This window comes from Nyctibius grandis, chromosome Z (genome assembly GCF_013368605.1).
Source record: "Nyctibius grandis isolate bNycGra1 chromosome Z, bNycGra1.pri, whole genome shotgun sequence".
NCBI lineage: Eukaryota > Metazoa > Chordata > Aves > Nyctibiiformes > Nyctibiidae > Nyctibius > Nyctibius grandis.
Window position 1 is genome coordinate 52,902,898 of NC_090695.1, and position 27,648 is coordinate 52,930,545.

At 43.3% G+C, this 27,648-nt stretch overlaps 1 protein-coding gene and 1 pseudogene across 1 annotated transcript; both read left to right on the forward strand.

Moving 5' to 3' along the window:
• Positions 1-12,656, forward strand: part of LOC137676849 (E3 ubiquitin-protein ligase TRIM36-like) — an 18,211-nt pseudogene extending 5,555 nt beyond the window's left edge.
• A 3,001-nt stretch (positions 12,657-15,657) lies between these two features.
• On the forward strand, positions 15,658-26,546 carry LOC137676852 (E3 ubiquitin-protein ligase TRIM36-like). The gene is made up of 8 exons (XM_068423919.1): positions 15,658-15,995; positions 19,208-19,354; positions 20,290-20,385; positions 21,318-21,571; positions 22,185-22,309; positions 22,869-23,162; positions 23,466-23,763; positions 25,295-26,546. The coding sequence occupies exons 1-8, from the start codon at positions 15,837-15,839 to the stop codon at positions 25,647-25,649; spliced, it is 1,728 nt and encodes a 575-aa protein (XP_068280020.1). The 5' UTR covers positions 15,658-15,836; the 3' UTR covers positions 25,650-26,546.
• Positions 26,547-27,648: the final 1,102 nt, after the last annotated feature.

A 27,648-nucleotide genomic window follows, 5' to 3' on the forward strand; every position in this document is an offset into this window, starting at 1 on the left:
CAGTTTTAGCAAACTGAACACAAGACAGGTAGGGAAGATAGTGCTCCAAGTAACTTATCACTTCATCAACGCTTTCTTTTTAAAATACGAGTGTAGAAATCCCATAAGCAGAAAGCAGACTAATTGTTACTGCATGTTAATATTTTAACACCTGCTAGGCAAAAGAGAATGTTTCCATACTTTAAGTCTTCAGGTGACAGAGCACACCACGAAGCTCAGCAAATAACCTTCAGGGTTTAAAACCGGGGAAAAAACCCAACCCTGGGCTCTTAGAGCGCTGTCAGTGAAAAGGGATGACGCAGGATGTCCTTGATACTGGATTGCTTTCCGTAAGCAGCGTCACCAGTCTTCGCAGAGCACGGCTCGTGATGACGGTCTCGTTTCGGTCCACCACAGGCAGAACGAAGGGCTTCCATTGGGGGATGCACCTGAACTCACCTTTGAGTTAAACAAACACCCCTTCCACGTTTGAGCCGCTTGGGCCAGACTTCAAAAGCATGCTACCAGATACGAATTTCATATCGTATTTTTAAACTTGACCACTGCACCATGTTTTTTTTCATGTTATCTTGCTTTGTCATGGCTTGCTGTCTGCTGTAGCGTACTGCTTGTAGGCAGTCCCTGTACATACGACACTGTATCATTATTTTCTTAGTTTTAGCAATGTAAGTACTCCAGATCCCTTTCTGTAGCTGCTGACTGCATGGCCGTGCATGCGAAATCATCTTTTTGTTTAGGCAATTGTAGAAGTCTGTGTAGAAGATCGCTCTGTGTTCCTGTGTGCAGTGCTAGCTTGGGGCGTACATTGGAAATACAGTTTGCATTTCACTGCTGTTGCTGTGCATTGCATGTGTGCGTTGCTGTGTATGCCAAGTTACAGGTACTGCAGGACGTGCAGTTTGGGTAATTAATTCACTTCAAGTAAGTACTAATAAAAAATAAAATAGAAAAAAACCATCACAGCTTCCCATAGCCAGAGAGTTGTATACCGGTGCCTTGTGTCACCCATACTGTTCCGTAAATTCATTCTAGTTCTTCTGCTCAGAACCTGCAGAAAAGCATGAGACCAGCTGAGTTTGAGACTGCCAGCTTGTACACACTTACTCATGCTCTGGTTGTGGCTTCTTAGCTGACGGTCGTGCATAACTACCATAGAGCACATTTCAAAGATTTTTAAAGGAACCAGTTCCTTATGGGAGTGTTAGTTTGTTTTTTTTAAAAGACACTGGAAAGGGCATGGATAGGAAGGGAGGTTTTGGATTGCTGGGTGAAGCAGCCGGAGGAGAGTGGCACAAGGCAAGTGTCTTTTGGATAGCATCAAAGGACACTTCGTAAAGAAATGAAGCATTGACATTTCTGGTGGGAAGATACTGGCTAAACACAGATGAGAACAAATTTCCCTCTCTGAAGAAGAACCAATTTCAACACCATGAATTCAGCTTTAGTTCTTACCTTCATTTACAAATTTGTTAGTTATACCAACATGCAGCCCTCTCAAGGGCATCTTAAATCCATGGTACAGCTACAGAGGATATTTTTTTGTTTGTTTGTAAGGGTAAGCTGAGAGGATACATGTGAAGCCTAAACAGGGGCTTAGCCTGCTTCAGAAATGCATAGAGGACTGCTTTTTGATAGTTGTGCCGTGTGGGTTCATGAGTGAGACACGGGGATGCGCTCCCTCTTGATAGCCTCAAGAATACTACCCTGTAAATAGTTTTGGGTCTATGTGAGCCATCCCTTGAACAGGCTCCAAAGGCTCCTTAGGCTTACGGCTTTACCTGAGCCTTTGACCACTTTATTTTGGAGAGGAGGGAAGACTTGGGCGTAGCTGTTTGGTAGGAGTGCAGCTTCTCTGCTGTCCCCTTTTTGAAATGAAAAGAGAGAGACATACCCTGTGTAACCGTGCAGATCCCTGGTTCCCCAGTTCAGAGGCAAAGGAATCTCTCAGACATAACCATCTCAGCATGCCCTTTGGTGTGCGGGGCTTCCTCAGCAGCCCTCCGTTATCAAGGCCATTCAGCAAGGGCCAAGTCAGCCTCTGCATATTTTGACTAAATGATTTGTCTGAGTTTTCATACTGCTAATATCCAGTTCTCTTGTTTTCCTCCTTATTTTTTTATGATGCCTCTTGGGACGAGCCAGATAAGTTTGACTCAGCCAAAGCAAACTTCGGGAGCTCAAAGTTGGCTGTATGTGTCTGGGAATAACTAGTCTGACTCTGGGAATAAGCATCTTTCACTTCAGTATGTTAGGGAGCTGTTGCTCTCTATATGGGCAGCCAGTTAGCCTAAACCCAACTGGTTTCTAGAAGGTTTGTGTTTAGTGTTTCGAAAGGCTGCGGGTTGAGTGCATCCAAAACTAGATGAAAGAAGATAGGATTGGAACAGCTAAATTAGTCTTAACATAGAATTAAGTTTTAGAGCAGCAGTTTGTAACGTCCCCTGGACTCAGACGTTGCACTACCTTGTCATGGCGAAAGTATTCTCTTTGGCTTGGCAGACTGCATACGAGTTGGTATTGTACTGGTTTGGACGATGCGATACGATAGTTTGGAATTGGTTCGTAAATTCCTGTGCTTCTCCTTTTAAAATCAAAACCTCTTCTGTTTATGCTCCTCCTAAATCAGGATTTGGTGTCTACACAGGCAGAAAACGCAATTCTTTGACTCCTAGATCGAGTCTGTTTCCTTGTCCGGGTTGCCAGCGGGATATTGATCTCGGAGAACGTGGCATCAATGGCTTATTTCGCAACTTTACTTTGGAAACGATCGTGGAAAGATACAGGCAGGCAGCCAGGGCAGCCATTGCTATTATGTGCGATTTCTGCAAACCTCCGCCTCAAGAGTCCACAAAGAGCTGCATGGACTGCAGTGCCAGCTATTGCAACGAATGTTTCAAAATACACCATCCTTGGGGCACTGTGAAAGCCCAGCATAAATATGTAGGACCAACCACCAACTTGAGACCCAAGGTGAGTGTACTGTGTCTTAGAGAATTTGGGTTGCAGCATTCGTATGTTGCTTCAGACATATCTGTGCAACGGTAGTTGCTTTTTAGGACCATTTTTTCTTTATTGACTGTTGCTGTTATTTATTGAATGAACTGTAAGCTTTTGTTGTTCTTCATGCTGAAGTGGTTGTTGTTGAAGAGGACATTGAGAACATATTTGAAGGGGACCCTAAAAATAAGGATTTTGTACTTCGGGGAATGGATTATGTTGTTTGTGATTTGGGTCTTTTTTTTTTTTTCTTTTTTGTGGAAGACTTAATGAACTTGAACATCTAGAGTGGCAGTGCTTTTCCCCAAAAGTCGGGTCAAGGAGGATGCCTGTGTGCAGTAAATTTAAAAAACCCGACACAACTGGCCTCCCCTCGTCCCCTTGAGGCGGATTCCCTTTGGGTGTTTTGTGCCTGAGGGTGATCCATCACAAAGCATCTTCTTTCTTTCCTCCTTCCTTGCATCTAGCAATAGCAAAAGGTGGAGTTCAGGTCTCCGGTGTTATTACACCCTGTTATTTTTTTAGCTGTAGCAGACAAGAAAATGTAATGGCAGGTTTTCTACTTCATGCACTGCTGCTGCTTCTGCCTTCAGACAAAACAGAGCGATTGCAAAATGCCATCACCTTTGCTTCTCCTGCTAAGCATGGTGCAGAACATGGCAGTGTCTTACTGAATTTAAGTTACACGATGGGAGGAATTGTCACAGCTGCCGTCTCTAACAAGGGACAGCAATAGGTCTTAATGTCCCAGCACTTGCTGTGTGCCTGTGGCCAGTGACCTCAGTGGAGGTCCCACAGATAGCGGAAATGCTGGTGTACAAGGAGTCCTGATGAATTTTTCTTAAATTAAGTAGGTTTGATTAACGTGCAATGTGTAAGAAGCTCTTGACTGGTGGTGTACCTTCTTTCTGAGGCTGGAAAAATTTGAGCCTCAAAAGTTATTGAGCTGGCAGATAGTGGACATCCGGGAGTCCACTTAAAGCTGTTTTTCTTGAGTCTAACGCATTCACACCAGCTAAGTTGTTCTTAGTTGTGCTTGTTGCATGTGCTTGATGTGCTTCAAAATGCGCTAGCACACAGCTGTCTTTGTGAAATGTCCCTTTGTTGGATAAGTGAGTAAGGTAAAAGTTTGCGTGCTGTCTTCCAGCTCTTGATCTAGAATGCTGTACAGCTCCTTAAAAACTTCTGTGCTATCTAAACCCTCGCTGCTGCAGTATTGCTACTTGAAAATACGAAAGGCATCTTGTGGCCCTTGTCTACTCTTAAAGGTACCATATGTTGTTACACTACATGCAGACTGAATTTGGGTTTAAAAGTCAGTAGTTGAATTCTGTTGAAGCAGAGCGAAAGGGGGAGAAGTGGTTTAGATCATCCTGACCTTGATGTATCAAGTGTGTGCGCATGTGTGGGATTTAGCTTTTTAAAATTATGCATGAAGACAGATGTACTGTTTTAAAAAAAGAAAAAAAAAGAAAAACATAGTATAGTTAAGTCAACTGTAGATACATCTACTTCGTAGAAAAACTTCCCAACAACAGTAAACTGATCTTTGCTGTGCTCTTATAGAGAGTTTTTTGAGGACTGTTTGAGCTTAATATAAAGAAAGAAAAGTGCATTTTTCGTTGCACTGCATTGTTAAGACCTGAACTGAATGCATGGAGTATTGCTGGTCTCCTAAACAATGTTCCCAGTCATCACTTTAAAGTTACAACCAGACTGGAGAGCACTTTGTAACGTGTGTGGTGGGGATGGGAGAAGCACAGACTGAGCTGATTGTTCTTGAATTTTGAGAGAAATAGACAAGGTCATCTGCTGACCTCTTCTGTCTTTAGCTTGCAGGCTGTAATTCTTGCTTATACGAGGAGGTGAATAAAAATATGTGGTTTCTGTTAGGTGTGACTGCCCTGCTGTGGAGGGTTTTACTTCCACAGACTTAACAGCACGACTGTAGTTTTTGGAGGTGTGTGCTTGCACAGCTGATTTTCCACAAAGTTTTCTCCCCCCTGCCCCCAATCCTGCAGTCAGTGCCAACGGGATAGTTTAATCCATATTCTGCTTAATGACAGTTTTATGTACCAAGGCGCTAGTGAGACTGGTGTCTTTGGCCTTTTCACCATAGCCTAAGGTAACATTTGGGGCTTGAGAGGTGGGTTCAGAGATAGTCTGTGATTTTAGCTTAGTGTGGCCATACTAATGCTACTCATAATTTTCTATTTTTGTGCTCTTTCCTGTTCTTTTTTTGCGTGTGTATGTTAAAAGATGATACTTTTAAAGCTTGACTATTCGCACTGCTGTCTTGTTCTTCACGTGAAACTGAAAAGCTTTCTCAAGAGCTCTTTGGCAACATGGAGTAGACGGACACAAACGTTGTCTCTCGGTGTTCTGGAATGAGGCAAAGCATTTTTTGTTTTAGCCCCCCACCCGCCCTTTTAGATGGCTTTATCAGTTGCTTGCGCTTGGAGTTTAGCAGCGCTTTTTTTCCCTCTTTGAGCAGTTACTTCCACATGTTCAATTTTTGAAAGATCATTTTTAGCGAACACCAGCTTTTTCAGAATGGTGTTTAAGCTGCTGCTGGAATTAGCACTCAGCATGTGATTGGAGTCAGACAGAAAAATTGAAACACTGGAGCCTTTTGTCTTTAAAATGACAGTGACTGGTGGTGGTGGCTGCGTTTCGTTTTTTGCTCCAAGAGCTATGGCTACGTGGCTGATCAGAGTCTAGCTTAGGACTTAAACCATTACAGTATTATGTCAACTCTTGCTTTAAGAAACAGTTTGTAGCTGTTTCAAGAGATGCTGACGTGGACAGGGTTAATTTGACAGGGTGGGTGTATTACGTATTGCATTTACAACTCTGAACAGGAGTGTGTAGGGAGCTTGAGGCATGCAAACAGCCTCAGGGATTAGACGGAATGGTTGGTTGCAGTTCGAAGGCTACATGATGTGTCCACAGACATTGCTACAGTTTACTCACTGTAAACCTTGCGAAACTGTGTGTGTTTCATCTGCTGGCTTCACTGGCGTGGGCAAATATAAAAGGTGGAAGATAAACTGAATATAAAATACCCACTGATGAAATCAGACGCTGCTGTGGGATGATTGAGTGTCTTAACGGTTTGTTGAGGACCTCAATTTTTGGAAATACATCTGCATTCTCTCTGCTCTGTTTCTTTTTTTTTTCAGATTTTGATGTGTCCAGAACATGAAATGGAGAGGGTAAACATGTACTGTGAGCTCTGCAGAAGGCCCGTTTGTCATCTTTGTAAGCTGGGTGGATGTCAATGCGAACCACAGAGTAACAACCATGAGCACTGCCTACAAAACCCTTAAGGTAAAAGTAAATATTGTTGGACCTGGCCTTACGAAGGGGAAGAGTACTGAGCTTCCGGTGTAAGGGCAAACTCGCTCTGGCAGGAAGCCAGGACGCGTGTGCAGAGGACACCGAGCTAGTCACGAGGCATGCTATTGTGCAACATCTGTTAATGTATGTATTGGGGTGACACAGTGCACGTCTGAGAAACTAAACTATGTATTTTCTAGGAGGCTTGAAGCTAACCCCTTAGAAGTGCTTCCACTTTATTCGGTGAACTGTCAACAGTACTGACCAATGCAGAAGGTTTAAGCTGTTAATACTTTGCATCTAGCTTTTACCCCTGGATGTTAAGATAAGTGTCCTGGTGGCTTGGGTTAGCTGATACTTTAGAAGCAGTCCTGAAAAATTTGCATCTGAATTATCTGTTGGGACTTTGTATGTTTCTGAAGTTGCATAGCTGTTAATTTGCTAAGCACAGTACAACAGGGAGGACTTGCAAACATTGCTTTGTTACTAAAAAAATGATTGCTGCTACCTCCTTGTAAGTTCATGCTTTGAACCACTGATTTTTCTGGCAAATCTTACTACAAATGAGTTAATAACTAACACGGCTTTTCTGTAAGTTTTAATAACGTCCTGAAGCCTCAGGACCTTTTCCTAGCCTAAGAGAGGGTGGCTCCTGTGGTCTGGGGAGGCATGAGCCAGCTGAGGCTGTTACCTCTTGTCCCTAGAGGCTGTGCCCCAGTCCTGCTCATAGCAGTGGCCTGGTGTCCCCGCGCACCTCATCACAGCTCACCGAGCAGTTCTCCGAGGGGCTGCTTTTCCTAACTGTGGCAGGCTGTTGTCCTTGTAACTAGATAACCAAGTGCTAGCTGGATGACCTGCCTGTGCTGGTTGTCAGTTTGGGTGGGATACCCTTATTCTGCCAGCTTGCTGTTTTTATTTTAACAGGAGAAGCTTTCAAAAGATATTGAGTACCTCATCAGCAGGAGAGCCAGGTGAAAGCTCACATCACACAGCTGGATCTGCTGCTGAAGGAAACAGAGGTAAGAGTGGCTTGCGGGTTGTCTGGGGCTGGCCCTTGCAGGGACTCGAACTGTTTTCAGTGAAGCATTTAAAATCGTTTTGTTTTTTTTCAGTTAGCCAGTAAAAACAATTTCTGTACAGTTTGTGTTAGTCCTGAATCACACACAGTAAGATCTAGTCCTGACAGCATGGGAAATTGGGCAACATACAGAGGGAAGTTAAGTTTGGGTGCTGCTGTAAATTTAATTGAAATAAAGCTTATTTGATACCTTAACCAAAAGAGTAGTGGGTTAAACTTAACAGCTCTTGTGTATTAATGGTGCTGCACGATTTACACTGTCTGTATAACCTTGAGGATGTTGGCAGTAAAGCCAGAATGAAGGGCAAAATCTCCCTGCAGAAGAGTCAGAGCTGGGGGCAGCTCACATACAAGCTGAAAAACGCGGTGACAGAAATTGCATGAGCTCCTGCTCTGCCCGTATCTTGATACAGAACTGTCTCCGTGGTTTGTAGTTCCTTTTATCCAGGGCACTAGGTAGAGGTGGCACTATGGTTCTGAGAGCATATGTGAGAAACTGGGCTGGACGCCCTGCACCGGTTTCAGAGTGATCGGGGAAGATGGAAGAGCACCTGTCTCTTGGGCATGAAGGCTTCAGAGAGCACTTTTATAGTGCTTTTCCATGAGCTGTTTGGCAAATGCTCTGTATAACTCCAAGACGTGATCAGAGGAATACTTTCCTGCTCTTTGGTCTCTGTGTTAAGATAGTAAATGCTTACTAGCTTGGGTGCAGTGTCGATTGTACTTTCAGTGCTGAAGAGCATAACAAAGCTCATTAGTCTTGTCTGTCAGACGGATGACTAGATTGCTATGATATCTTCAGCAACCTTAAGTATCTTTCTGTATGCAGCCACAGTGCTGTGGAATCTGTCTAAAATGTCTTTTGTTCCCTCCTAGTGCAACAGTGAAAGAGCTAAAGAAGCAGCATCTCACAGTTTTGAGAAATTATTTCATGTCCTGGAGGAGAAGAAATCTGCAGCTCTCAGGGCAATTGAAGCTTCTAAGAATTTAAGACTGGAAAAATTGCAAACGCAAGCAGAAGAGTATCAAGGGCTCCTGGAAAATAATGGCCTTGTAGGATATGCTCAGAAGTGCTTAAAGAAACTGATCCATCTTGTTTTGTTCAAACGGCAAAACAACTTCATGTCAGGTATGTTAATTATCTTCTGTTGAAGATACAGGTACTGTTCCAGGATGTCTGGTTAGTCATATTCTTTTGACACCGGCTAACGAAGTACTGAATGCAATACCTTGTATTGCAGAGGCTCAGAGATGGTCCCGGTACCGTTCAGTAGAGATTACTATGCTATGGTATGCGTTTAAGAAATGGCACACAGGAGGGGCTCTGTCCTGCAACAGCCTAGCCTTGTTCACTAGCACTGCGGTGGAAGGGTAGTCCATTCAGCTCACTGACACATTCCTTTGCTCAGAGATTGTATCGGGTATTTGCAAGTTTTCTAGCTTTAAACTCTTTGATCTTAATAGTTGTTCTCCATTAGCGCTTCACTCCTATTTTGTTCCTTGAACATAATGCCCCAAACTGCTCTGCCAACGATTACCTGTTCGTTATCTTTACACTGATGTACAGAAGGCCTTCAAATTTTGCATTTGAATGCTGTCTAGAGAGACAGATTCCTGGGAGACATCAGTAAGTCCATGAAAACAGAACGTTTTTTAAAGCAAAAACTAGCATTTTAGTTTAAGGAAGGCGCATGTGAATTCCCTCCACTCTCTTCTGCCATCCCTCTCCTTCTGTCCTTTCAGAATCCAAAAGCGACTGAGTCTCTGAAGAGCTTCAAGCCAGCAGCTGAAACTACTTTTGAAACTTTGTGGTGGAACATAGCCAAGCAAGAAGAGATCCTTGATGACTTGTCCTTCCATTCCAACGGTACATTGCGAGAGCATCAGGTCTTTCTCGAGCTTTGGCTTTCAGGGCTTCTCTGGAAAGAGGCAGGGCTGCAGCTGCAGAACTCAGTCTTGTGACTTGCATTGTCCCTTCTGTCTCTGTGATCCACAGTGCATTACCTGGCAGCAATGCTAGCTTCAGCTTTGATAAAGAAGCTAAGATGCTGTCGCATTCAGTACCAGTTTACATTGGCTTCCAAAATATTGTACTTAAGTAATACTAGGTCTTCCTAGAAGCTTTTTGTGCATGACAGAAGAGAATAGGTTTTATATGTTTTTTATCTGACAGCAAAATTAAGTAATACAACTTTCAAATTAAACCAGAAAGTAAGGGATTTATTTAAGTGCGTGAACAGAACGATCCTTATCTGCACTCTTTAACGGAGTGAATCAGGTTTCACACACACACACACACACACACACACACACACACACACAGAGATGCTGTGCTATAGCCACTCAACGGAAGGGCTTGTATGGTTAATGCTAAAAGAACGTGTATCTAAATTTGAGTTTTTTTTCTCCTGAATTTCTGGCATTCCAGGTCTAGGAATACCAGCAATCAATGAGAGAAGAGCAGAATGTACAACAAAGCTCTGATCAGTTGGGAATGCCCTGGGAAGACAGACACAGCTGATACGTATGTTCTTGAGTATCGTAAGCTTAACAGAGAAGAGGAGAGTGCGACGTGGCAGGAGATCAAAGTTTACAGCAAGAGCAAAGTAATATCTGATCTTGATGACGACAGCAGCTACGGCTTAGAGTTCGAGGATGTAAAGGGTCCATCTGTAGCCTTTGGAGCCGAGAAGTTATTTTGCATACACCTCCAGCTCCAGGTATTGGGTTTTCTTATGTCCACAAGGTGCTGAATCTATGTCTGTTGGTATTAAGAGCTGTAGGTGGTTTCCAGTAGCTCCCAGCCTTCCACTATACTGTTACAGGTTGCATAAATGTTTAGAAGTACTGTTAATAACAGGTTAAGTAGGTAGCATACTGAGACTGTGTTAGCTTGCATGATGTTCCTGGTAGCCTTTAAAGTGAGAAACTCTAATGCCAGTGTGACTTAAAATGTGGTTCGTAAGCACAGAATGCCAAATACTTAACTAAGAGGAAATTTTTGGGGATACTGTTTTCCAGTTTTCAGTTTTCTTTTTGATGACAAATGTGGGTACAACAGTGAACATCTCCTGCTGAACCCAAGAAGAACCTCTGTGGAAAGCAGGGCTGGATTTCCTCTACTGCTGGCATCTGAGCGCATGCAGGTTGGATGCTACACAACCCTGGATTACATCATTGGTGACACTGGGATTGCCAAAGGGAAGCACTTCTGGGCCTTTCGTGTGGAAGCCTGTTCGTACCTGGTGAAAGTGGGAGTTGTTTCTAGCAACAAGATACAGAAATTGTTCCATAATACCCATGACATGACCAGCCCAAGGTAAATTGCAGACTCTTGCTTAATACATGTTTTATATAAGGAGATGGCTTTTTAAAAAATAAATTAGGAGCGAGTCTGGTCTCAATTAGCAAACAAGGTGACCCTAACCGATGGAAAGTGGCTTGAAGTAAGTGGTGTAAGCAGGTTGTCCTATTCATCCCCTCCTAATAGTAGAAACATGTTCTTATTATTCAGAGTCCTGTTTTCTTTCTTCTTGGGAAAGAACTCAGGTACCTATAGATGTCGACATGTGTCAGTTAAAGCAAGAAGGTGAAAAAAGAAAAAAGCATATGTTGCAAGATTGAAGCCATGCTTGATTGTCAGTAGTAAGACTCTGCCTTAATTCCCTTAGTATGTGAGGTTTGGCAGCCATTCAGAGGTACAACGTTCACTGTGCGTATCTGTGTATCTTTGTGGCAGCTTGCGTCACGGTGGACTCCAAGTCACTGGCTTATCCCAGGCCATGCACTTGCATACAGTATTGGAGCGCTACTGAGCACAAGCCAAAGTACAGTGGACAAAGCAGCAAAAAGATTTTCAGCTCTCAGTTACAGTTGTAGTAAGCCTGGCTGTGTCTAGGATCTGCAGGCTGGGAGGCTGTCTTCTGGGGTCTCTAACTTTCAGGAATCTGACAAATGTATTGGCTTCCTTCTGTATAACATACTGAAAGTGTAAAAATGCGAATGTCTTGAGCTGCTTAAAGTCAGATGATGGAGCCTTTTGCAAAGTGAGAAATGAGATCTGGATTCCCTGATTTCTTTTTCCTTATCCACACAAATACCTGAAAAACTTGAGCTGACACACATCAGCCTTCCCCCAAACACCCCAAAATGCAAACCTAGCTAGGGATTGTCTACACAGAAGAGTGTATGTGTCTTTGGTCTGTCTTCACCTGGGGACAGAAGCAGGGGGAAAAGCATGTAGACTGAACAAATCTGGCTACAAACTTTCCCTGGTAACCAGCTGCGTAACAGGGGTTTAGGGAAGCCTCCAGTCAGAGCACTTAAAAACAAAACCAAACCAAAAACTTAAACCACTACTTTTTGTGTTGTGAATTCTAAAGACAATGTAATACAGCAGCAGCATGGAAAACTCATAGGACAACAGTAATGTTGAATATACTTACTGGTGTCATTTAACATGATGTAAACAAAGTTAAATACATCTTGTCTGTAATGATTAGTCATATTCACTAAATTACTTCTCAAGTTAACTGATTTCCTGTACCTGTAGGTTCGTTAATGATTGCCTAGCATTAGTGCATTTAGATACATCTGCTCCTTAGTAAAGCCTTCTGTGGTCTCATCGTCATTAGTGTTTAGCTGTTATTAGTTGTTTGAAGTGGCCCAAGTGAGTGTTCTCCACCTACTACGTGCATCTTCCCTCCTGACTTACGTATATTTTTACCCCACAAGGTTTTGCGGGTGATAGTGTGGTGTTACCTGTCCTACAGAAATGTTTTCTTCAGTTCACATCACTGATCCCACTTAAGAATTTGACAAAAGCAAGTGGTTGTTTTTCTGTTCTAGATATGAACAAGACAGTGGTCATGACAGTGGGAGTGAAGATGCCTTCTTTGATTCATCACAGCCTTTCACACTGGTCACTTTAGGCATGAAGAAGTTCTTTATCCCCACGACACCTGCTGCCCCCAAGGATCCAGTGAGCAGAATCCTTCCCCTGCCATCGTGCTTGGGCATCTGCCTCGACTGTGACAAGGGCAAGGTGGGGTTTTACGACGCAGGCTGTATGAAATGCCTTTATGAGTGCGAGGTTGACTGCTCTGGTGTAATGTACCCGGCATTTGCCTTAATGGGTGGCGCAGCAGTTAGTCTTGAGGAAGCCGTCACAGCAAAGTATGGGGAGTACCACGATGACGTCTAGTGCAGTAACCTCTTACAATTGCTGTTCTGAGATGGAAGATGAGAGCAGAAGAATTCTACCTTAGTTTTCAGTCCTGATTAGTGACCCTTCTACCTACGTGTTGCTCACAAACCTGTGGGCTCTGCTTTTTTTAAATAAATGGTCCAGACACTACCCACACCAGTGGGAAATGTTCTTCCAGGAACTCTCCTGCCTTTCTTGTGACCTGTGCAATGATGTTCTCCACAAACTTTCTTCCCAGGGGGAAGCAGGGAAGAAGTTTGACTTTTTTGAAAAAGAATATGGGGAGAACCTAAGTTTCTCTGAGCCGCACATCTAATATGACTACAAAACCCATGGGTTTTGCTTCTCTTTTTTTTTTTTTTTTTTTTTTGTGGGGTTTTCTTTGTATAGAAGCAGAATTCAGTTTTAGCAAACTGAACACAAGACAGGTAGGGAAGATAGTGCTCCAAGTAACTTATCACTTCATCAACGCTTTCTTTTTAAAATACGAGTGTAGAAATCCCATAAGCAGAAAGCAGACTAATTGTTACTGCATGTTAATATTTTAACACCTGCTAGGCAAAAAGAGAATGTTTCCATACTTTAAGTCTTCAGGTGACAGAGCACACCACGAAGCTCAGCAAATAACCTTCAGGGTTTAAAACCGGGGAAAAAACCCAACCCTGGGCTCTTAGAGCGCTGTCAGTGAAAAGGGATGACGCAGGATGTCCTTGATACTGGATTGCTTTCCGTAAGCAGCGTCACCAGTCTTCGCAGAGCACGGCTCGTGATGACGGTCTCGTTTCGGTCCACCACAGGCAGAACGAAGGGCCTCCATTGGGGGATGCACCTGAACTCACCTTTGAGTTAAACAAACACCCCTTCCACGTTTGAGCCGCTTGGGCCAGACTTCAAAAGCATGCTACCAGATACGAATTTCATATCGTATTTTTAAACTTGACCACTGCACCATGTTTTTTTTCATGTTATCTTGCTTTGTCATGGCTTGCTGTCTGCTGTAGCGTACTGCTTGTAGGCAGTCCCTGTACATACGACACTGTATCATTATTTTCTTAGTTTTAGCAAATGTAAGTACTCCAGATCCCTTTCTGTAGCTGCTGACTGCATGGCCGTGCATGCGAAATCATCTTTTTGTTTAGGCAATTGTAGAAGTCTGTGTAGAAGATCGCTCTGTGTTCCTGTGTGCAGTGCTAGCTTGGGGCGTACATTGGAAATACAGTTTGCATTTCACTGCTGTTGCTGTGCATTGCATGTGTGCGTTGCTGTGTATGCCAAGTTACAGGTACTGCAGGACGTGCAGTTTGGGTAATTAATTCACTTCAAGTAAGTACTAATAAAAAATAAAATAAGAAAAAAAACCATCACAGCTTCCCATAGCCAGAGAGTTGTATACCGGTGCCTTGTGTCACCCATACTGTTCCATAAATTCATTCTAGTTCTTCTGCTCAGAACCTGCAGAAAAGCATGAGACCAGCTGAGTTTGAGACTGCCAGCTTGTACACACTTACTCATGCTCTGGTTGTGGCTTCTTAGCTGACGGTCGTGCATAACTACCATAGAGCACATTTCAAAGATTTTTAAAGGAACCAGTTCCTTATGGGAGTGTTAGTTTGTTTTTTTTAAAGACACTGGAAAGGGCATGGATAGGAAGGGAGGTTTTGGATTGCTGGGTGAAGCAGCCAGAGGAGAGTGGCACAAGGCAAGTGTCTTTTGGATAGCATCAAAGGATACTTCGTAAAGAAATGAAGCATTGACATTTCTGGTGGGAAGATACTGGCTAAACACAGATGAGAACACATTTCCCTCTCTGAAGAAGAACCAATTTCAACACCATGAATTCAGCTTTAGTTCTTACCTTCATTTACAAATTTGTTAGTTATACCAACATGCAGCCCTCTCAAGGGCATCTTAAATCCATGGTACAGCTACAGAGGATATTTTTTGTTTGTTTGTAAGGGCAAGCTGAGAGGATACATGTGAAGCCTAAACAGGGGCTTAGCCTGCTTCAGAAATGCATAGAGGACTGCTTTTTGATAGTTGTGCCGTGTGGGTTCATGAGTGAGACACGGGGATGCGCTCCCTCTTTGATAGCCTCAAGAATACTACCCTGTAAATAGTTTTGGGTCTATGTGAGCCATCCCCTTGAACAGGCTCCAAAGGCTCCTTAGGCTTACGGCTTTACCTGAGCCTTTGACCACTTTATTTTGGAGAGGAGGGAAGACTTGGGCGTAGCTGTTTGGTAGGAGTGCAGCTTCTCTGCTGTCCCCCTTTTTGAAATGAAAAGAGAGAGACATACCCTGTGTAACCGTGCAGATCCCTGGTTCCCCAGTTCAGGGCAAAGGAATCTCTCAGACATAACCATCTCAGCATGCCCTTTGGTGTGCGGGGCTTCCTCAGCAGCCCTCCGTTATCAAGGCCATTCAGCAAGGGCCAAGTCAGCCTCTGCATATTTTGACTAAATGATTTGTCTGAGTTTTCATACTGCTAATATCCAGTTCTCTTGTTTTCCTCCTTATTTTTTTATGATGCCTCTTGGGACGAGCCAGATAAGTTTGACTCAGCCAAAGCAAACTTCAGGGAGCTCAAAGTTGGCTGTATGTGTCTGGGAATAACTAGTCTGACTCTGGGAATAAGCATCTTTCACTTCAGTATGTTAGGGAGCTGTTGCTCTCTATATGGGCAGCCAGTTAGCCTAAACCCAACTGGTTTCTAGAAGGTTTGTGTTTAGTGTTTCGAAAGGCTGCGGGTTGAGTGCATCCAAAACTAGATGAAAGAAGATAGGATTGGAACAGCTAAATTAGTCTTAACATAGAATTAAGTTTTAGAGCAGCAGTTTGTAACGTCCCCTGGACTCAGACGTTGCACTACCTTGTCATGGCGAAAGTATTCTCTTTGGCTTGGCAGACTGCATACGAGTTGGTATTGTACTGGTTTGGACGATGCGATACGATAGTTTGGAATTGGTTCGTAAATTCCTGTGCTTCTCCTTTTAAAATCAAAACCTCTTCTGTTTATGCTCCTCCTAAATCAGGATTTGGTGTCTACACAGGCAGAAAACGCAATTCTTTGACTCCTAGATCGAGTCTGTTTCCTTGTCCGGGTTGCCAGCGGGATATTGATCTCGGAGAACGTGGCATCAATGGCTTATTTCGCAACTTTACTTTGGAAACGATCGTGGAAAGATACAGGCAGGCAGCCAGGGCAGCCATTGCTATTATGTGCGATTTCTGCAAACCTCCGCCTCAAGAGTCCACAAAGAGCTGCATGGACTGCAGTGCCAGCTATTGCAACGAATGTTTCAAAATACACCATCCTTGGGGCACTGTGAAAGCCCAGCATAAATATGTAGGACCAACCACCAACTTGAGACCCAAGGTGAGTGTACTGTGTCTTAGAGAATTTGGGTTGCAGCATTCGTATGTTGCTTCAGACATATCTGTGCAACGGTAGTTGCTTTTTAGGACCATTTTTTCTTTATTGACTGTTGCTGTTATTTATTGAATGAACTGTAAGCTTTTGTTGTTCTTCATGCTGAAGTGGTTGTTGTTGAAGAGGACATTGAGAACATATTTGAAGGGGACCCTAAAAATAAGGATTTTGTACTTCGGGGAATGGATTATGTTGTTTGTGATTTGGGTCTTTTTTTTTTTTTCTTTTTTGTGGAAGACTTAATGAACTTGAACATCTAGAGTGGCAGTGCTTTTCCCCAAAAGTCGGGTCAAGGAGGATGCCTGTGTGCAGTAAATTTAAAAAACCCGACACAACTGGCCTCCCCCTCGTCCCCTTGAGGCGGATTCCCTTTGGGTGTTTTGTGCCTGAGGGTGATCCATCACAAAGCATCTTCTTTCTTTCCTCCTTCCTTGCATCTAGCAATAGCAAAAGGTGGAGTTCAGGTCTCCGGTGTTATTACACCCTGTTATTTTTTTAGCTGTAGCAGACAAGAAAATGTAATGGCAGGTTTTCTACTTCATGCACTGCTGCTGCTTCTGCCTTCAGACAAAACAGAGCGATTGCAAAATGCCATCACCTTTGCTTCTCCTGCTAAGCATGGTGCAGAACATGGCAGTGTCTTACTGAATTTAAGTTACACGATGGGAGGAATTGTCACAGCTGCCGTCTCTAACAAGGGACAGCAATAGGTCTTAATGTCCCAGCACTTGCTGTGTGCCTGTGGCCAGTGACCTCAGTGGAGGTCCCACAGATAGCGGAAATGCTGGTGTACAAGGAGTCCTGATGAATTTTTCTTAAATTAAGTAGGTTTGATTAACGTGCAATGTGTAAGAAGCTCTTGACTGGTGGTGTACCTTCTTTCTGAGGCTGGAAAAATTTGAGCCTCAAAAGTTATTGAGCTGGCAGATAGTGGACATCCGGGAGTCCACTTAAAGCTGTTTTTCTTGAGTCTAACGCATTCACACCAGCTAAGTTGTTCTTAGTTGTGCTTGTTGCATGTGCTTGATGTGCTTCAAAATGCGCTAGCACACAGCTGTCTTTGTGAAATGTCCCTTTGTTGGATAAGTGAGTAAGGTAAAAGTTTGCGTGCTGTCTTCCAGCTCTTGATCTAGAATGCTGTACAGCTCCTTAAAAACTTCTGTGCTATCTAAACCCTCGCTGCTGCAGTATTGCTACTTGAAAATACGAAAGGCATCTTGTGGCCCTTGTCTACTCTTAAAGGTACCATATGTTGTTACACTACATGCAGACTGAATTTGGGTTTAAAAGTCAGTAGTTGAATTCTGTTGAAGCAGAGCGAAAGGGGGAGAAGTGGTTTAGATCATCCTGACCTTGATGTATCAAGTGTGTGCGCATGTGTGGGATTTAGCTTTTTAAAATTATGCATGAAGACAGATGTACTGTTTTAAAAAAAGAAAAAAAAGAGAAAAACATAGTATAGTTAAGTCAACTGTAGATACATCTACTTCGTAGAAAAACTTCCCAACAACAGTAAACTGATCTTTGCTGTGCTCTTATAGAGAGTTTTTTGAGGACTGTTTGAGCTTAATATAAAGAAAGAAAAGTGCATTTTTCGTTGCACTGCATTGTTAAGACCTGAACTGAATGCATGGAGTATTGCTGGTCTCCTAAACAATGTTCCCAGTCATCACTTTAAAGTTACAACCAGACTGGAGAGCACTTTGTAACGTGTGTGGTGGGGATGGGAGAAGCACAGACTGAGCTGATTGTTCTTGAATTTTGAGAGAAATAGACAAGGTCATCTGCTGACCTCTTCTGTCTTTAGCTTGCAGGCTGTAATTCTTGCTTATACGAGGAGGTGAATAAAAATATGTGGTTTCTGTTAGGTGTGACTGCCCTGCTGTGGAGGGTTTTACTTCCACAGACTTAACAGCACGACTGTAGTTTTTGGAGGTGTGTGCTTGCACAGCTGATTTTCCACAAAGTTTTCTCCCCCCCTGCCCCCAATCCTGCAGTCAGTGCCAACGGGATAGTTTAATCCATATTCTGCTTAATGACAGTTTTATGTACCAAGGCGCTAGTGAGACTGGTGTCTTTGGCCTTTTCACCATAGCCTAAGGTAACATTTGGGGCTTGAGAGGTGGTTTCAGAGATAGTCTGTGATTTTAGCTTAGTGTGGCCATACTAATGCTACTCATAATTTTCTATTTTTGTGCTCTTTCCTGTTCTTTTTTTGCGTGTGTATGTTAAAAGATGATACTTTTAAAGCTTGACTATTCGCACTGCTGTCTTGTTCTTCACGTGAAACTGAAAAGCTTTCTCAAGAGCTCTTTGGCAACATGGAGTAGACGGACACAAACGTTGTCTCTCGGTGTTCTGGAATGAGGCAAAGCATTTTTTGTTTTAGCCCCCCACCCGCCCTTTTAGATGGCTTTATCAGTTGCTTGCGCTTGGAGTTTAGCAGCGCTTTTTTTCCCTCTTTGAGCAGTTACTTCCACATGTTCAATTTTTGAAAGATCATTTTTAGCGAACACCAGCTTTTTCAGAATGGTGTTTAAGCTGCTGCTGGAATTAGCACTCAGCATGTGATTGGAGTCAGACAGAAAAATTGAAACACTGGAGCCTTTTGTCTTTAAAATGACAGTGACTGGTGGTGGTGGCTGCGTTTCGTTTTTTGCTCCAAGAGCTATGGCTACGTGGCTGATCAGAGTCTAGCTTAGACTTAAACCATTACAGTATTATGTCAACTCTTGCTTTAAGAAACAGTTTGTAGCTGTTTCAAGAGATGCTGACGTGGACAGGGTTAAATTTGACAGGGTGGGTGTATTACGTATTGCATTTACAACTCTGAACAGGAGTGTGTAGGGAGCTTGAGGCATGCAAACAGCCTCAGGGATTAGCGGAATGGTTGGTTGCAGTTCGAAGGCTACATGATGTGTCCACAGACATTGCTACAGGTTTACTCACTGTAAACCTTGCGAAACTGTGTGTGTTCATCTGCTGGCTTTCACTGGCGTGGGCAAATATAAAAGGTGGAAGATAAACTGAATATAAAATACCCACTGATGAAATCAGACGCTGCTGTGGGATGATTGAGTGTCTTAACGGTTTGTTGAGGACCTCAATTTTTGGAAATACATCTGCATTCTCTCTGCTCTGTTTCTTTTTTTTTTCAGATTTTGATGTGTCCAGAACATGAAATGGAGAGGGTAAACATGTACTGTGAGCTCTGCAGAAGGCCCGTTTGTCATCTTTGTAAGCTGGGTGGATGTCATGCGAACCACAGAGTAACAACCATGAGCACTGCCTACAAAACCCTTAAGGTAAAAGTAAATATTGTTGGACCTGGCCTTAAGAAGGGGAAGAGTACTGAGCTTCCGGTGTAAGGGCAAACTCGCTCTGGCAGGAAGCCAGGACGCGTGTGCAGAGGACACCGAGCTAGTCACGAGGCATGCTATTGTGCAACATCTGTTAATGTATGTATTGGGGTGACACAGTGCACGTCTGAGAAACTAAACTATGTATTTTCTAGGAGGCTTGAAGCATAACCCCTTAGAAGTGCTTCCACTTTATTTCGGTGAACTGTCAACAGTACTGACCAATGCAGAAGGTTTAAGCTGTTAATACTTTGCAATCTAGCTTTTACCCCTGGATGTTAAGATAAGTGTCCTGGTGGCTTGGGTTAGCTGATACTTTAGAAGCAGTCCTGAAAAATTTGCATCTGAATTATCTGTTGGGACTTTGTATGTTTCTGAAGTTGCATAGCTGTTAATTTGCTAAGCACAGTACAACAGGGAGGACTTGCAAACATTGCTTTGTTACTAAAAAAATGATTGCTGCTACCTCCTTGTAAGTTCATGCTTTGAACCACTGATTTTTCTGGCAAATCTTACTACAAATGAGTTAATAACTAACACGGCTTTTCTGTAAGTTTTAATAACGTCCTGAAGCCTCAGGACTTTTCCTAGCCTAAGAGAGGGTGGCTCCTGTGTCTGGGGAGGCATGAGCCAGCTGAGGCTGTTACCTCTTGTCCCTAGAGGCTGTGCCCCCAGTCCTGCTCATAGCAGTGGCCTGGTGTCCCCGCGCACTCATCACAGCTCACCGAGCAGTTCTCCGAGGGGCTGCTTTTCCTAACTGGTGGCAGGCTGTTGTCCTTGTAACTAGATAACCAAGTGCTAGCTGGATGACCTGCCTGTGCTGGTTGTCAGTTTGGGTGGGATACCCTTATTCTGCCAGCTTGCTGTTTTTATTTTAACAGGAGAAGCTTTCAAAAGATATTGAGTACCTCATCAGCAAGGAGAGCCAGGTGAAAGCTCACATCACACAGCTGGATCTGCTGCTGAAGGAAACAGAGGTAAGAGTGGCTTGCGGGTTGTCTGGGGCTGGCCCTTGCAGGGACTCGAACTGTTTTCAGTGAAGCATTTAAAATCGTTTTGTTTTTTTTCAGTTAGCCAGTAAAACAATTTCTGTACAGTTTGTGTTAGTCCTGAATCACACACAGTAAGATCTAGTCCTGACAGCATGGGAAATTTGGGCAACATACAGAGGGAAGTTAAGTTTTGGGTGCTGCTGTAAATTTAATTGAAATAAAGCTTATTTGATACCTTAACCAAAGAGTAGTGGGTTAAACTTAACAGCTCTTGTGTATTAATGGTGCTGCACGATTTACACTGTCTGTATACCTTGAGGATGTTGCAGTAAAGCCAGAATGAAGGGCAAAATCTCCCTGCAGAAGAGTCAGAGCTGGGGGCATGCTCACATACAAGCTGAAAAACGCGGTGACAGAAATTGCAGGAGCTCCTGGCTCTGCCCGTATCTTGATACAGACTGTCTCCGTGGTTTGTAGTTCCTTTTATCCAGGGCACTAGGTAGAGGTGGCACTATGGTTCTGAGAGCATATGTGAGAAACTGGGCTGGACGCCCTGCACCGGTTCAGAGTGATCGGGGAAGATGGAAGAGCACCTGTCTCTTGGGCATGAAGGCTTCAGAGAGCACTTTTATAGTGCTTTTCCATGAGCTGTTTGGCAAATGCTCTGTATAACTCAAGACGTGATCAGAGGAATACTTTCCTGCTCTTTGGTCTCTGTGTTAAGATAGTAAATGCTTACTAGCTTGGGTGCAGTGTCGATTGTACTTTCAGTGCTGAAGAGCATAACAAAGCTCATTAGTCTTGTCTGTCAGACGGATGACTAGATTGCTATGATATCTTCAGCAACCTTAAGTATCTTTCTGTATGCAGCCACAGTGCTGTGGAATCTGTCTAAAATGTCTTTTGTTCCCTCCTAGTGCAACAGTGAAAGAGCTAAAGAAGCAGCATCTCACAGTTTTGAGAAATTATTTCATGTCCTGGAGGAGAAGAAATCTGCAGCTCTCAGGGCAATTGAAGCTTCTAAGAATTTAAGACTGGAAAAATTGCAAACGCAAGCAGAAGAGTATCAAGGGCTCCTGGAAAATAATGGCCTTGTAGGATATGCTCAAGAAGTGCTTAAAGAAACTGATCCATCTTGTTTTGTTCAAACGGCAAAACAACTTCATGTCAGGTATGTTAATTATCTTCTGTTGAAGATACAGGTACTGTTCCAGGATGTCTGGTTAGTCATATTCTTTTGACACCGGCTAACGAAGTACTGAATGCAATACCTTGTATTGCAGAGGCTCAGAGATGGTCCCGGTACCGTTCAGTAGAGATTACTATGCTATGGTATGCGTTAAGAAATGGCACACAGGAGGGGCTCTGTCCTGCAACAGCCTAGCCTTGTTCACTAGCACTGCGGTGGAAGGGTAGTCCATTCAGCTCACTGACACATTCCTTTGCTCAGAGATTGTATCGGGTATTTGCAAGTTTTCTAGCTTTAAACTCTTTGATCTTAATAGTTGTTCTCCATTAGCGCTTCACTCCTATTTTGTTCCTTGAACATAATGCCCCAAACTGCTCTGCCAACGATTACCTGTTCGTTATCTTTACACTGATGTACAGAAGGCCTTCAAATTTTGCATTTGAATGCTGTCTAGAGAGACAGATTCCTGGGAGACATCAGTAAGTCCATGAAAACAGAACGTTTTTTAAAGCAAAAACTAGCATTTTAGTTTAAGGAAGGCGCATGTGAATTCCCTCCACTCTCTTCTGCCATCCCTCTCCTTCTGTCCTTTCAGAATCCAAAAAGCGACTGAGTCTCTGAAGAGCTTCAAGCCAGCAGCTGAAACTACTTTTGAAAACTTTGTGGTGGACATAGCCAAGCAAGAAGAGATCCTTGATGACTTGTCCTTCCATTCCAACGGTACATTGCGAGAGCATCAGGTCTTTCTCGAGCTTTGGCTTTCAGGGCTTCTCTGGAAAGAGGCAGGGCTGCAGCTGCAGAACTCAGTCTTGTGACTTGCATTGTCCCTTCTGTCTCTGTGATCCACAGTGCATTACCTGGCAGCAATGCTAGCTTCAGCTTTGATAAAGAAGCTAAGATGCTGTCGCATTCAGTACCAGTTTACATTGGCTTCCAAAATATTGTACTTAAGTAATACTAGGTCTTCCTAGAAGCTTTTTGTGCATGACAGAAGAGAATAGGTTTTTATATGTTTTTTATCTGACAGCAAAATTAAGTAATACAACTTTCAAATTAAAACCAGAAAGTAAGGGATTTATTTAAGTGCGTGAACAGAACCATCCTTATCTGCACTCTTTAACGGAGTGAATCAGGTTTCACACACACACACACACACACACACACACACACACAGAGATGCTGTGCTATAGCCACTCAACGGAAGGGCTTGTATGGTTAATGCTAAAAGAACGTGTATCTAAATTTGAGGTTTTTTTCTCCTGAATTTCTGGCATTCCAGGTCTAGGAATACCAGCAATCAATGAAGAGAAGAGCAGAATGTACAACAAAGCTCTGATCAGTTGGGAATGCCCTGGGAAGACAGACACAGCTGATACGTATGTTCTTGAGTATCGTAAGCTTAACAGAGAAGAGGAGAGTGCGACGTGGCAGGAGATCAAAGTTTACAGCAAGAGCAAAGTAATATCTGATCTTGATGACGACAGCAGCTACGGCTTTAGAGTTCGAGGATGTAAAGGGTCCATCTGTAGCCTTTGGAGCCGAGAAGTTATTTTGCATACACCTCCAGCTCCAGGTATTGGGTTTTCTTATGTCCACAAGGTGCTGAATCTATGTCTGTTGGTATTAAGAGCTGTAGGTGGTTTCCAGTAGCTCCCAGCCTTCCACTATACTGTTACAGGTTGCATAAATGTTTAGAAGTACTGTTAATAAACAGGTTAAGTAGGTAGCATACTGAGACTGTGTTAGCTTGCATGATGTTCCTGGTAGCCTTTAAAAGTGAGAAACTCTAATGCCAGTGTGACTTAAAATGTGGTTCGTAAGCACAGAATGCCAAATACTTAACTAAGAGGAAATTTTTGGGGATACTGTTTTCCAGTTTTCAGTTTTCTTTTTGATGACAAATGTGGGTACAACAGTGAACATCTCCTGCTGAACCCAAGAAGAACCTCTGTGGAAAGCAGGGCTGGATTTCCTCTACTGCTGGCATCTGAGCGCATGCAGGTTGGATGCTACACAACCCTGGATTACATCATTGGTGACACTGGGATTGCCAAAGGGAAGCACTTCTGGGCCTTTCGTGTGGAAGCCTGTTCGTACCTGGTGAAAGTGGGAGTTGTTTCTAGCAACAAGATACAGAAATTGTTCCATAATACCCATGACATGACCAGCCCAAGGTAAATTGCAGACTCTTGCTTAATACATGTTTTATATAAGGAGATGGCTTTTTAAAAAATAAATTAGGAGCGAGTCTGGTCTCAATTAGCAAACAAGGTGACCCTAACCGATGGAAAGTGGCTTGAAGTAAGTGGTGTAAGCAGGTTGTCCTATTCATCCCCTCCTAATAGTAGAAACATGTTCTTATTATTCAGAGTCCTGTTTTCTTTCTTCTTGGGAAAGAACTCAGGTACCTATAGATGTCGACATGTGTCAGTTAAAGCAAGAAGGTGAAAAAAGAAAAAAGCATATGTTGCAAGATTGAAGCCATGCTTGATTGTCAGTAGTAAGACTCTGCCTTAATTCCCTTAGTATGTGAGGTTTGGCAGCCATTCAGAGGTACAACGTTCACTGTGCGTATCTGTGTATCTTTGTGGCAGCTTGCGTCACGGTGGACTCCAAGTCACTGGCTTATCCCAGGCCATGCACTTGCATACAGTATTGGAGCGCTACTGAGCACAAGCCAAAGTACAGTGGACAAAGCAGCAAAAAGATTTTCAGCTCTCAATTACAGTTGTAGTAAGCCTGGCTGTGTCTAGGATCTGCAGGCTGGGAGGCTGTCTTCTGGGGTCTCTAACTTTCAGGAATCTGACAAATGTATTGGCTTCCTTCTGTATAACATACTGAAAGTGTAAAAATGCGAATGTCTTGAGCTGCTTAAAGTCAGATGATGGAGCCTTTTTGCAAAGTGAGAAATGAGATCTGGATTCCCTGATTTCTTTTTCCTTATCCACACAAATACCTGAAAAACTTGAGCTGACACACATCAGCCTTCCCCCAAACACCCCCAAAATGCAAACCTAGCTAGGGATTGTCTACACAGAAGAGTGTATGTGTCTTTGGTCTGTCTTCACCTGGGGACAGAAGCAGGGGGAAAAGCATGTAGACTGAACAAATCTGGCTACAAACTTTCCCTGGTAACCAGCTGCGTAACAGGGGTTTAGGGAAGCCTCCAGTCAGAGCACTTAAAAACAAAACCAAACCAAAAACTTAAACCACTACTTTTTGTGTTGTGAATTCTAAAGACAATGTAATACAGCAGCAGCATGGAAAACTCATAGGACAACAGTAATGTTGAATATACTTACTGGTGTCATTTAACATGATGTAAACAAAGTTAAATACATCTTGTCTGTAATGATTAGTCATATTCACTAAATTACTTCTCAAGTTAACTGATTTCCTGTACCTGTAGGTTCGTTAATGATTGCCTAGCATTAGTGCATTTAGATACATCTGCTCCTTAGTAAAGCCTTCTGTGGTCTCATCGTCATTAGTGTTTAGCTGTTATTAGTTGTTTGAAGTGGCCCAAGTGAGTGTTCTCCACCTACTACGTGCATCTTCCCTCCTGACTTACGTATATTTTTACCCCACAAGGTTTTGCGGGTGATAGTGTGGTGTTACCTGTCCTACAGAAATGTTTTCTTCAGTTCACATCACTGATCCCACTTAAGAATTTGACAAAAGCAAGTGGTTGTTTTTCTGTTCTAGATATGAACAAGACAGTGGTCATGACAGTGGGAGTGAAGATGCCTTCTTTGATTCATCACAGCCTTTCACACTGGTCACTTTAGGCATGAAGAAGTTCTTTATCCCCACGACACCTGCTGCCCCCAAGGATCCAGTGAGCAGAATCCTTCCCCTGCCATCGTGCTTGGGCATCTGCCTCGACTGTGACAAGGGCAAGGTGGGGTTTTACGACGCAGGCTGTATGAAATGCCTTTATGAGTGCGAGGTTGACTGCTCTGGTGTAATGTACCCGGCATTTGCCTTAATGGGTGGCGCAGCAGTTAGTCTTGAGGAAGCCGTCACAGCAAAGTATGGGGAGTACCACGATGACGTCTAGTGCAGTAACCTCTTACAATTGCTGTTCTGAGATGGAAGATGAGAGCAGAAGAATTCTACCTTAGTTTTCAGTCCTGATTAGTGACCTTCTACCTACGTGTTGCTCACAAACCTGTGGGCTCTGCTTTTTTTAAATAAATGGTCCAGACACTACCCACACCAGTGGGAAATGTTCTTCCAGGAACTCTCCTGCCTTTCTTGTGACCTGTGCAATGATGTTCTCCACAAACTTTCTTCCCAGGGGGAAGCAGGGAAGAAGTTTGACTAGCCACCAAAATTACTCTTCAGGGGTAGAAACCTGCCTTTTATGTAACTTAAATCTTTACATAGTCAGTTTTGCATTTAATGAAGTCAAAGCTGGCAGTGTGTGATTGCTGTTCTCCTTTTAAGAAATCTGCCTGAATGCCTCTGAGGGGTCAAATGCTTTCCAATTAACCCCTGAGCACCAGGGGTTGGGCCGTTCAGAACAAAATGACATTTGCAAAAATACGATATGAAGCAGGAAGAAATCAGAACTGCAGCTGAACATTGAGGTTGTGTTGGGAAAAAGGAGGGTAAACCAGAATCTGATTGCATGTCATATACCTTTAATGTGACCGTAAGCTAAAACTCTAATTTTGACACTTGGTGTTGTATGGTCGGTGGCATAATGGTAAGTTTCTTTACTCTTCCAGGCTTTTACTATAGGCTATGTAAAATACATAAAGTGCAATTCGACCTTCAACATCAGACTAAGAGTCCAAAATGAGAAGTGTTTGCATGTGTGAGTAATAGTACCTGGTATTTAGGCAAAAGCAAGTGAGTTATTGACATGAGTAATAATATGTGAACTTTTAAAAAAAATCAGGTATTTCTTTCAATACTTGTTTCTCTAAGTTAATTTTTTTTTTTTTTACCTAGTAGCAGCTTGTTTTTTTAGTAAGAATGTTAAAAATGCACTGATTAAGTTTTGAGACACAGTTGCTGCCTTAAAGGATGTCTTCCCTCAAATTTCTGTTCCTCTCATGTTAAAAACTGTTATCACATAGTAGTTTTCTATAGAATGATAGAGCAACAGAATGGTTTGGGTTGGAAGGGGCCTTTAAAGATCATCTAGTGCAACCCCCCTGCCATGGGCAGGGACATCTTTCACTAGATCAGGTTGCTCAAAGCCCCATCCAACCTGGCCTTGAACGCTTCCACGGATGGGGTATCCACAGCTTCTCTGGGCAACCTGTTCCAGGCTCCCACCACCCTCATAGTTAGAAACTTCTTCCTTATATCTAATCTAAATCTACTCTTTTTCAGTTTAAAACTGTTGCGCCTTGTCCTATCACTACAGGCCTTGGTAAAAAGTTTCCATCTTTCTTTTAAGCCCTCTTTATATACTGAAAGGCCACAATGAAGTCTCCCCAGAGCCTTCTTTTCTCCAAGCTGAACAATCCCAATTCCCTCAGCCTTTCGTTACAGGAGAGGTGTTCCAGCCTTCTCATCATTTTTGTGGTCCTCCTCTGGACCCGCTCTGTGCTGGGGACCCCAGAGCTGGATGCAATAGTCCAGGTGGGGTCTTGGGAGAGAAGAGTGGGAGAGTCACCTCCCTTGCCCTGCTGGCCGCCCTTCTTTCTATGCAGGCCAGGATATTATTGGCTTTCTGGGTTGCAAGTGCACATTGCTGGTTCATGTCCAATTGTTCATCCACCAGGATCCCCAAGTCCTTCTCTGCAGGGCTGCTCTCAGTCCCCCAGTTTGTATCGATACCGGGGATTGCCTGGGCCCAGTTGCAGGACCTTGCACTTGGCCTTGGTGAACCTCATGACGTTCACATGGACCCACTCCTCAAGCCTGTCAAGGTCCCTCTGGACGGCATCCCTTCCGTCTAGCGAATGAACTGCTCAGCTTGGCGTCATCTGCAAACTTGCTGAGGGTGCGCTCAATCCCACCGTCTATGTTGTTAGTGAAGATATTAAATAATATTGATGCCAGTACAGACCCTTGAGGGACACCACTTGTTACTGGTTTCC

What these genes read in the sequence shown, in the direction of transcription:
- LOC137676852 (XM_068423919.1), top strand. Translation starts at nt 15,837, where the DNA reads ATGTGCGATTTCTGCAAACCTCCGCCTCAAGAGTCCACAAAGAGCTGC. An exon ending in CCACCAACTTGAGACCCAAG is followed by an intron (nt 15,996 to 19,207) that starts GTGAGTGTACTG and finishes TTTTTTTTTCAG; the next exon opens with ATTTTGATGTGTCCAGAACA. An exon ending in CTGCCTACAAAACCCTTAAG is followed by an intron (nt 19,355 to 20,289) that starts GTAAAAGTAAAT and finishes TTATTTTAACAG; the next exon opens with GAGAAGCTTTCAAAAGATAT.